The sequence below is a fragment of the Cryptotermes secundus genome, unplaced genomic scaffold, assembly GCF_002891405.2.
Source record: "Cryptotermes secundus unplaced genomic scaffold, Csec_1.0 scaffold2192, whole genome shotgun sequence".
Taxonomy (NCBI): Eukaryota; Metazoa; Arthropoda; class Insecta; order Blattodea; family Kalotermitidae; genus Cryptotermes; species Cryptotermes secundus.
This window is the reverse complement of record NW_019726289.1, coordinates 51,189-61,673: the sequence shown is the minus strand read 5'-3', so window position 1 is coordinate 61,673 and position 10,485 is coordinate 51,189. Positions and strand designations below refer to the sequence as shown.

General features: G+C 40.2%; 1 protein-coding gene across 5 annotated transcripts in view; it reads left to right on the top strand.

The window, feature by feature from the left end:
• Window positions 1-10,485, top strand: part of LOC111864186 (zinc finger protein castor homolog 1) — a 183,393-nt gene that overhangs the window by 128,833 nt on the left and 44,075 nt on the right. For all 5 annotated transcript variants that reach the window (XM_023851255.2, XM_023851254.2, XM_023851257.2 and 2 more), the window contains 3 exons: window positions 3,044-3,203; window positions 6,505-6,703; window positions 7,973-8,189. In XM_023851255.2, the coding sequence (XP_023707023.1) occupies window positions 3,044-3,203; window positions 6,505-6,703; window positions 7,973-8,189 (576 nt within the window). The remainder of the gene's footprint in view (window positions 1-3,043; window positions 3,204-6,504; window positions 6,704-7,972; window positions 8,190-10,485) is intronic.

Below are 10,485 nucleotides of genomic sequence, written 5' to 3'. Positions count from 1 at the left end.
TTTAATCTCAGGCTTCCTTTATGTGAAAAACAAAATTCTAAAGCGTGATTTAACAATTAAATTAATCAACATTACTAAGTGGTATGTCTAATCTGTACATTTTCTATTAAGTTGTAGTTTCTCTAGGGGCACCCGGTACCGTAGTTGGTCGAGTCACTATGCTACAAGCCGGAAGGTTGCGGGTTCGATCCCCGATGAGGTCACTGGATTCATCCAGCCGCACTATGGCCCGGGGATCGACTCAGCCTCTAACAGAAGCTAGTACTAGGAACATTCCTTGGGGGTAAAGGGCGGCCGGCGCGTGAGACTGACAACCTTACCGCCATCTGTGATCCGATTGTCTAAAAAATGTGGGAGCCTCGACGACTCACAAACCTTTGGGCCTCCACGGCCTGTTACAGGGATAGCCTTACCCTTTTCTTTCTGTTTTCTCGAAATTTAATGTGTCCTTAACTAACGAACTGACTGCATGGAGCTGAGCCTCCAGTAATTTAATGAAGCGCAAGGATAAGTTTGCTTTCACCGTTCTAGTAACAGCGCTGCGTTGTCTCGCGTTAATGTACTGTACAAGTTCCCACCCGCGATCTCTGCAGTTTGCTTACTTGCGTCCTTTTTATAAGTGGCATTACACCAAAACACAAAGTGTGTCAGTCAAGAGGAGCTGAATTCACATTTCAACAACACTATAAAGCAAAATATCGGATTACAACAACATTTGCAAAGCGGTTTATCAGAGACGTGGATACTGGAGAAGTCCATTTGTGGCCTTACGTAAATTGGTTTTGTAAACAGTCATAGCAGCAGAAAACCGTTGTGACAGACTGAACGTTATAACAGTTTAGTGCATTTATGGCTCTATGTAGAATAGGTTTTCTTAAGGGATCAGTGTTACTGCAAATCGGGATTTCCCGCAAACTGTTAGTGAAAGTTCTCATAAATCAAAGAAAAGCCTGTCCAACTGTTTGAGCGCTAGTGAAAGTTGTTATAAATTAAAGAAAAGTCTGTCCAACTGTTTGAGCGCTAGCGAAAGTTCTTATAAATCAAAGAAAAGCCTGTCCAACTGTTTGAGTGCTAGTGAAAGTTGTTATAAATTAAAGAAAAGTCTATCCAACAGTTTGGGCGCTGATGCTAGGTCCCAGATAGGCAAACCGGAGTGACCACTGTGTAGATAACGCCAAGAAGAAATTAACCAAATTCGTCCTTTCATTCAAACCTTTTTATAATATTTACAGACACTGATGTTTCTGTTCCTGTTCTTCAGCCTCTGTGTTTTTCAAGCACACATGAATATGCCTCACTGCCATATGTTTATATTTGCTACAGTTAGAAGGTGAATTTGCCCCTGTCCTTAATTAATTATGTACCACCCAGTGAAGAGGTTGGGGCATTAGAGGTATAGCAGCACCCTTCTTAACCTAGGCAGTAGGTGGGGGTAAGTGGTCAACTTCATGCCCTGTGGAGAAAGAGCCCAAAATACAATTTGGATAGGAGGCTGGGTGGTCACAGAGACTTCTGAGCGATGTGAGGAAGGGAAGATATGTCATCCCTGCCAGGAAATGAATCCTAATTTCTTGGCCTGTCCCAGCTGCGATACATATTTAGTACATGCTAATTCAGTTAATATAGTCATGTAACGACGACGACGACATCATCATCATCATCATCATCATCATCAACATCAACAACGACGACGACGACAAGAACAATTTTATCCTTCTCTATATAAAATTCAAATGTAATGGTGAAGTAAAACTCTGAAATTATATATTTTTAGTTTATCACAAGAATGACTGAATTGTCAAATATTAACACTTACATAAATGTAAGTTATATAGTAGATCAGGAACAAGAAAACAGTCTTGTACGTCAGAGTATTGTGTTTATTCTCTGAGTGTTGATACTTCTTTGATATCTTTGATATGTGAAATGTCGTTAGTACTTATCATGGGATATTAGTTTATGGAAATTTGGAAGGTTGCTTTTCTTATCAAAACATGCACATAGAAGATAACCCAAATGGACAATTCATAGGTCTGGATAAGTAATATGATGGCAGTATACCTGTATGACTGCTTGAATTCACACCTCCATCAGTAGCATAATACACATTAGAGTAAACTCTGTCCATATATGCCTCCTTTTAATTTCAGGCATATTCAGCAACAAAATATTATGATTGGCTGTATTGTCTTTGTATGCCTTAGACCGTTATTCTCTTTGATAATGGACCCTGCTAAGATATAAACAAGGATATTTTAGGCAATGCCCAAAACTCGCTGGGAAGTGTATCTTTGCAGAAGGCATGTATAAAGTGGGGTCTACTCTTCTTAAAAAATGTGTGTCAGTACTGTTAACAACTTCTTCGCTGATGTGGTCAACGGCCCTACTTCCTGAGCATGAAATTACTATATTGATGCAACTTGAAGAATCAGTTACAAATTAACGCCTCGACGTATCCTTAATTAGTGATCTTGTACTCCTAGTTGGTTTTGAATAGCAACGATTTTATAGCCTAAGTATGCATGAATCAAGTCACTCTTCATTATAATAAACCTCGAAACTTTACTCTTTCTTCCAGTAAGGAATGGCGTTCTATGGAATCAGCATATAAAAAACAGCTCCTGTATTAATATTTTCAGCAAACCGTATATTTCAAAGGATTGTTTAGTCATCTGATATGTGTAAACTTATGGCAGACATAACAGAGAATATCCAGCGGTGTGGAATTGCTTCCGTACTCTTGGTGTTATGTGCAAAAGCCATGACTTAAAGCTGTGTGCAGGTATTGTTGTAGGGTTTTTTGTATTCAATTCGAATCCTCCTCCTTTTTAATTACATGAGAACTTTAATTTCTTATATTGAGCGTTATTCCTTCTTTAAAGTTTTAGTTACTGAACTGTATAATTGAATATTGAGTACAGCAATCATACTTGGATGTACTTATACTTGTCACTGATAGTTTGGAAGGTGAAATTTTACCCATGGCCATTTCAGTAGCATGTAGTTTGAACAGTCTGATAATACCGGGTTGTTATTGTTGCAGGTGGTTTGTTGCCAAGCCACCGTGTTTCTCCCATGAGCCCTGTAAGAGATGGCAGCAACAATGCAAAGGCAGCAGTACCAATGGATTATTCTAGATATGTTAAGAGGTTTGGCAGTGCACTGGAGTGTGGGAGCACATACTGCAAGGATCTCAATTACAGGTAAATTGTGGAGAAAAGTGCTCTCTAATCTCAGTTTATTGTATGTTTTAATCTCACTAGCATGGTTATTAATTTTAAGAGCAGTATAAATACCCTTACATAGAATCTTCACATTTATTCATGGAAGTACCAGTTATAAAATATCGATTCTCTGTTCCTTTTGCTAAACTTCAAGTAACTGTCACCATTCATAATGAATATTTTGGTAGTAAATAGTACAGTGAAAGTTCTTCAAGAAGACCAGTCACCATTCTGCCCATAAGTGGTCTTTTACAAGGGTGGCCTCTGATTATAAGTTGGATGGGTGGGGAGAATGGGCGAGAATCTGAGTGGTGTAGCGCAGTAAACACCATATACAAGATGTTTAACGACTTTAGGGCATAACTGCAGGAGGTGATTTCCTAGGTGTTTGTGTTAAAAAAAAAGTTCATATAAGCATGTGTCCGATTTTGGACGGTTACCGAGTTATTGCCGTTTTAAACTCAGAATAGAAGGTAACGATTACTGACAATAAACGGAACAAAATAATAAACCAGCATAATACATGATACGTTTAAAGTATGAATGAAAAGTTAACTTCATGAAATTACCTTTAATTTGAATTGATTGGTGCTTACAGCCGATTTTCGAAAATGCCACCGCCGGCCGCAACACAGGCTGCCGCTCGGTTGTGAACCGCGCGGGTAGCACGTAGCAGCTTCAGCTGGCTCTTTCTTATGTGGTCAGCGGCGTCCAGAATGCGACCGAGCAAAGCATCTCGCGTTGCCACCTTCACATTGTAAACCAGTTCTTTCATCCATCCCCACACACAATAATCCAGTGGGCTTAAGTCTGGAGACCTGGCTGGCAATTCTTCGCGTACTCGTATGTGGACTGTGGTGTACCATACGAACAATGCCTTCTTCATTGACATCTTCATTAACACCACGCTCGGCTGCAATACGAACGCCGGGAAGTCTACCGGTATCTCGCAATGCCTGGTAAACTCCAGTAAACACTCTCCGGTTCGGTATTCTACGGTTCGGAAACCTGTGCTGATATTCAGCTACGGCAAGAACTGAGTTACCGTCACAAAACCCGTACACATAAATCGTATCTGCATACTCCTCAAATGAAAATGTAAATGGCATCGTGAACGTAACAGACGCACCGAGATGAGAACTGTTCTGAACACCAGTAGCCGCCACACTAGCCGTGATCGGACATACCAACCCACCGCACCGTAGGTACCTCTCAAGTGTCGAGATAACGAGAACGGTCTGTCTGTAGCTGGCTAAAAATAGCGACCAACCCCCAGATGATAGACGCGGTTCACACGAGGGCGTGTACGGGAATGAAAGAACGGTCATAACTCCGTAACCGTCCAAAATCGGACACATGTTTATATGAACTTTTTTGATCACAAAGACCTAGGAAATCACCTCCCGCAGTTACGCCATAAAGTTGTGAAACACTCTGTATATGCATTGTGCAACACCTGTATTGCATTAATTTTTTCCCTTCAATATTACTTTGCTTGAATAGCAGGTGCAATAGGTAACTTCAGTCAAGTGTTAATAAAACATATGCAGATGTGTACATTATGTATTTCATGCATTACACTACTGGCCTGTTGACTTTAAAAATGCGGAAGGGTGGGGAGTGGCTGGTCTCAGGCATGTAGTCGACATTGCTCTTTAGGCAGTGGTGAACTCAGAAGCTAGGGATGGGAATACCTGGTGTGAGATAGTCTGTTTGAGGATGTTTGGGAATACGGGTTTGCATTAAGCTGTAATGACTTAAAACACAGTGCGTGCCACACAGACATGGTCTTTTAAATAAAGTTGCACTATACTCGTATGTGAAGGAAAGTAGCTAATTGCTTGTATTAATTGCATTTCTTTTCTTGCCCCCCCCCGTTTGAATGATGTGACTTACAGAGCCCATGCTATACATTTATTTGAATTTCCTCTAAATACATGCCAGTAATTTATATAATTTTTAAATTATCCTTAAGCTCGTTTTGCATCAGCATTGCATAAGACTGATGGGAACTTTCTTCTTCTTAACTTTCCTGCATGGGCATGATCAGCTGCTCTGGTTTCATAACTTCATTTTTCTTTTTGATTTCCTTGAACTGATTTAATTGCTGTAAAGTCACTACTTAGTCACAAGTTTAATTAATCTATAGTCTGATTTAACATTTCTCTCATGTCCAAGTATCATGCAGTGTAGACATTTAATATAGTGTACACATTTTGTGTTACGCTCAGTTTAACTTGGCATTGATTGGTTCCTGACTGAATGCCCGCCTGAGTCTGGCTACCTAAACAGTAGCTGTACTGACTTTGCTGTTCAGTCATGTGAACTTTGTGACATCTTACCTCAAAACAGGTCAAAATAACTTCCTCCTCATCATTCTTAATCCTCCATGCTTAATCATGATTGTGTCTCATATTTCATCACAAACCTTACAGAAATAATGTAATATAATATTAATTATATATGAATGATTGAATAATACGAGTAGCTGTTCTGGTGATCAAAGAACTCCTCCTTGTTGGGAAGTGAAAATTCAGTACTGGAATCACCAGAGCCTACCATTTTGTTTTGTACTTTTTCCTCAGTTGATACAAGCTAGCTTCAGGGTGATGTTTACGATGAATCTGTATATGAATGTAAATATAAATGAGGCAAAAAGAAAAAGTCTTCTGTTAAAGGACCTCCAATTTAAGGCGTTTAGTGGACTTTGAGGTACAGCTTCCCACATTATAAGTCTTAGCACCAAAGTATAAAGAGTAGTGATCATCAAACTATGGCTTCACTATTGTCAAGGAAATAGTTCTGTTATCCACTTGATTAGAGGCTCGTTGGGCCCAAGAACTGATGTTAATGTCACGGAAAGGAAAGAATCCCTTCCACAACTGGTAATCAGATCCTGGAATTTACCTCATAGCTAGTCACTGTATTAACTGTGCTGTCCTGGCTCATGACCACGAGTAGTCACACTCTTTTGCTTGCAAAAAATGCACAACAGAACACTGCTCTTTGGTAGGACCCTTATCAAGCACGGTCATCATTTTGACTGCTGAAACTAGCCTATGAACATGCACATGTGTGTCTGCTACCTAGACTGTCATGAAGCTGGGCTGTACTAGTTCCTGCTGAGGCTAATAGAAAACTTATTACGGCCATTACAGCTGTTTTTGGCCATAATTATTGACTCTCCCTTGTGATATAGTATATCCACTCTGCTTGGTCTGTGATAGTCAGTAGCCCTCACTGGTTCTCTCCTTGCTCTGATATCATTGTTTTGTCACAGGGAGCACTTCCATTGCCTGGACTGTAATTCACGGGTTTTTGTCAAGAAGGAAGAAATGATCCGGCATTTTAAGTGGCATAAGAAGCGTGATGAGTCCCTGCAGCATGGCTTCATGAGGTATTCGCCAATGGATGACTGTTCAGATAGATACAGAGGTTGCAGCCATAATCGGAAGCAGACACACTATCACTGTATCAAGGTAGAGACCTTCCTGCATTTAAGTGTGTTAATATTTTTTCACTGTGTTGTATGTTTAATGTATACTTGAAGTAAGAATGTTTGCAGTACTTCTGCCTCCTCTCTCACTTCAGTGTTTGGCTGTTTCTTCTCTTTTCCAACTGCTTCATATCAAAGTAGAACTTCTACTTTCCTTACATAAATAGGTGTCATTGAACAGTTTTTGTGGTATCTGTACTTACTGGACATTAAAGTGCATGACAGAACAATGTAGCTACAGTGTAATATGCTTGGCATATACTCAGGAGATTTTTGGTCTTAACACCACAAAATTATTAATTTTTTTTTTTCAGACTTGGTTTAGGGAAATGTCATTACGTGTGACTGCAAGGTTAGGAATTTGTCATTTTACTCCATGTAATTGCTGGGTATGTACTTTACAAAGGAGGATGTTCTGTGTATGCAGAAATTTTGCACCTCTAGGTCCTCTGTGAGAAAATGAAAATAACTGACAGTTTTATTTATTTATAATTCCATCTTCTTCTCTTGTATTATTTTCAGTAAACCACTTTGCTGCAGTTCATAACTATTTGGTTGGCCTAGAAACAATATGACAATACATTGTGTGTGTGTGTTTTTTTTTTCTGTGCACACAGAAATGAAAGTGTAATATTTTTTCTAAGTGATAGCATCGCTTCAGTACAGTACAATACAGTGTCAGTACCAAATGTATGACAGAATTTGATTTTTATGTTACCCAGTGAAAAATGGTGAAGACATTACAGAAATATTTTTCACTCCATTCATCCTAAGAACAAGAGTGAATCCCTGGATAGAGTGTTTCTTTCTTACTATTGCATTTTCTACCTAAGATAATAAACTGATATGCCTCTTATAAGTGTCTTTCTTTGTTCATTTTATCCCATTGACTAGACCAGGTTCCTTTCTTGACCCTGTCTCCTTGGGTCCCATGAACACCTTGTAACTTGTCTGTGTAACCAAGCCTATTCCTGAATTTACACACTTCAACTCTAAAGATGGAGGCAGCATGTTCTTCCAAAACTTTGGTACCAGCTCACAAAACTACATGGTTTCACAATCCAAAAGAGATAGTGTTAAGAGTGTGTGAATGTGTGATTGTGCATGTATGAGAAAAATAGGTTTTGAAATGTATATTATAAATCTGCATTAATTACTCAGTATGTGATATATTTTATGTATAATTATATTTGTACATAGTGAGTTACAATGAGACATGACCATGATGTATGGAAATATGCTCATGTTGTAGGAGGGTTGTGACAAGGTATATATAAGCACCTCAGATGTTCAGATGCATGCGAACTACCATCGTAAAGATTCTGCTATCATCCAGGAAGGCTTCCAGCGATTCCGAGCCACTGAGGAATGTGGAGCAGCTTATTGTTCATTCTTTGGCCAGCGAACTACACACTTCCATTGTAGGCGAGATAGCTGCAAGTACACCTTCAAGAATAAGGCTGATATGGGTATGTGTATGAAATAGCAGTCCAGTTAAACTGTCAGGCTTAATAGGTTTTCATATAATTTCCATTCTTTGGCTTTATCTTACACTGAAGTGTGATTTTCCAAGTGAATCCCAGGAATTGCACCTAGGAAATAATCAAATATGCCCTGTTTAAGTGTTTCCTTCAGGCTGTAATATCCTCTTTGATGAAACTACTTATTGTGATCTATTTTACGATGCTGTCAGTATGTCATACTAGTACATAGCATTGCATTATAAGATGATTGTTGAATAATGAATTTAAATGGATTTTGGAGGAGGTACTATCCAGGCGTTTTCCTGGAGTGGCTGGAGAAAACCGTTAAAACTCACAGATTAGTCGGTTTCCTGGCTGGGATTCGAACCAAGCACCTCTCAAGTTCAAATCCGAAGTGTTACCACTACCCCAAGCTGCTCGGTGGAAAGTAGTTGTGACCTAACATTAACTGCTGCTATTTTTATACAGTAGCACGATTTGTGTCACAGTGCCCTTGGTTGTAGGGGCTCTCCAAGTTCTGTTTAGAATAAAGACATGACTCCTTAATTGTATCTTATCACATGCTATTGTAAACAATCCATACCCATGCTTGAAACAAGATTTATTAATCCTGCAGTCCTAATACCTATATACATACATACAGGATGTCCCAGGAGTTTGGTACCATACTTCAGGAGCGTACTGAGGGTTCCATATAGAATAACTTTGAAATAGGAACCCATGTCCGCAAACGTAAAATAACAGCGCTAGGGTGGCATTTAAAATCATTTTGTTTAAACTTTGCGCCTCAATGTAGAACTGCATTACATAGAGGAACAGCCATCCACCAGCACTCGTGCCATTGCCAAGATTGTGGGGACATCAGAATCAAGTGTTTGGAGGATCCTGCGGGACTAGCAACTTTATCCATATCATCCAATGCAAGTACACGACGTAGGTCCAGCTGACTTCGTACCACCACGAGTTCAATTTTGTCAGTGGATACTGAACCAGTGTTTACATCAGCCCAACTTCCTGAATCACGTGTTTGAAGCGCAGTTTACAAGGGATGGCTGTTTCAACTGTCGAAACAACCACGTTTGGGCTGGCGAAAACCCCCCAACGTTACTGTAGTCGGTTATCACCAGGCGCAACTTTCTGTCATTGTCTGGGCGGGCATCATTGGCGATCACTTGATTGGGCCTTTCCTCCTACCACTGCGACTCAATGGACTATTTTACAAGGTGTTCCTGGAACGTATCCTTCTGACTTTGCTAGAAGACGTGCCATTGATTGTACAGAGGCAAATGTGGATAAAGCATGATGGAGAGCTGGCACACTTTAGGGATAGGAAGAGAAGGCCCAGTGTCTTGGCCACCCCGATCCCCAGACTTGACACCTCTGGACTATATCGTCTGAGACCATGTGAAAAGCCTGATCTACGATACGCCTGTGGATAATGAATTCGAGTTGTTGGCCAGAATACTTGTTGCATGTGACGTGATCCGTGGGACACTTAGAATATTTGAAAGGGTACGACAAAGTTTCTTGCNGACTATATCGTCTGAGACCATGTGAAAAGCCTGATCTACGATACGCCTGTGGATAATGAATTCGAGTTGTTGGCCAGAATACTTGTTGCATGTGACGTGATCCGTGGGACACTTAGAATATTTGAAAGGGTACGACAAAGTTTCTTGCGTCGATGTAACACATGCATTGAAAATGGAGGGCGCCAAGTCCAACATCTACTCTAGCAAGAAAGTCTTAAGAGTTTGGAGGCAGTAGTATGCCTGTGCATGCTCTTCGACATTGAGGCGCCAAGTTTAAACAAAATTATATTAAATGCCATCCTAGCGCTTCTATTTTGCGTTTGCGGACATGGGTTCCTATTCTGAAGTTCCACAGGGAACCCTCAGTACGCTCCTGAAGTATGGCACAAAACACCTGGGACACTCTGTGTTTAGTATATATTATATATATATGAATGGCCCAATAGGTATATGATATTGCAGCATGTAGACCCCTTACTGGGTAACAACTGCGAAGCAAACAACAAAACAATATCTGCTGCTAGGCAACAGATTCCTAGTAAGCAAATATGTAGTTAGTTAGTTAGTTAGTTAGTTAGTTATTGGAGAGGGTGGGTTTCCCCATGCACTTAGACCTGTCTTGGTCCATTGTGCTTCCCTCTATGATATTCTACCAGTCTCTATATCCTACCGGTACTGGTGCTTACCATCAGTCCCGCCCAGCCAGCGAGACTGGCTCTACTAGCTGAGAGGTATCTATAATGCTTCCC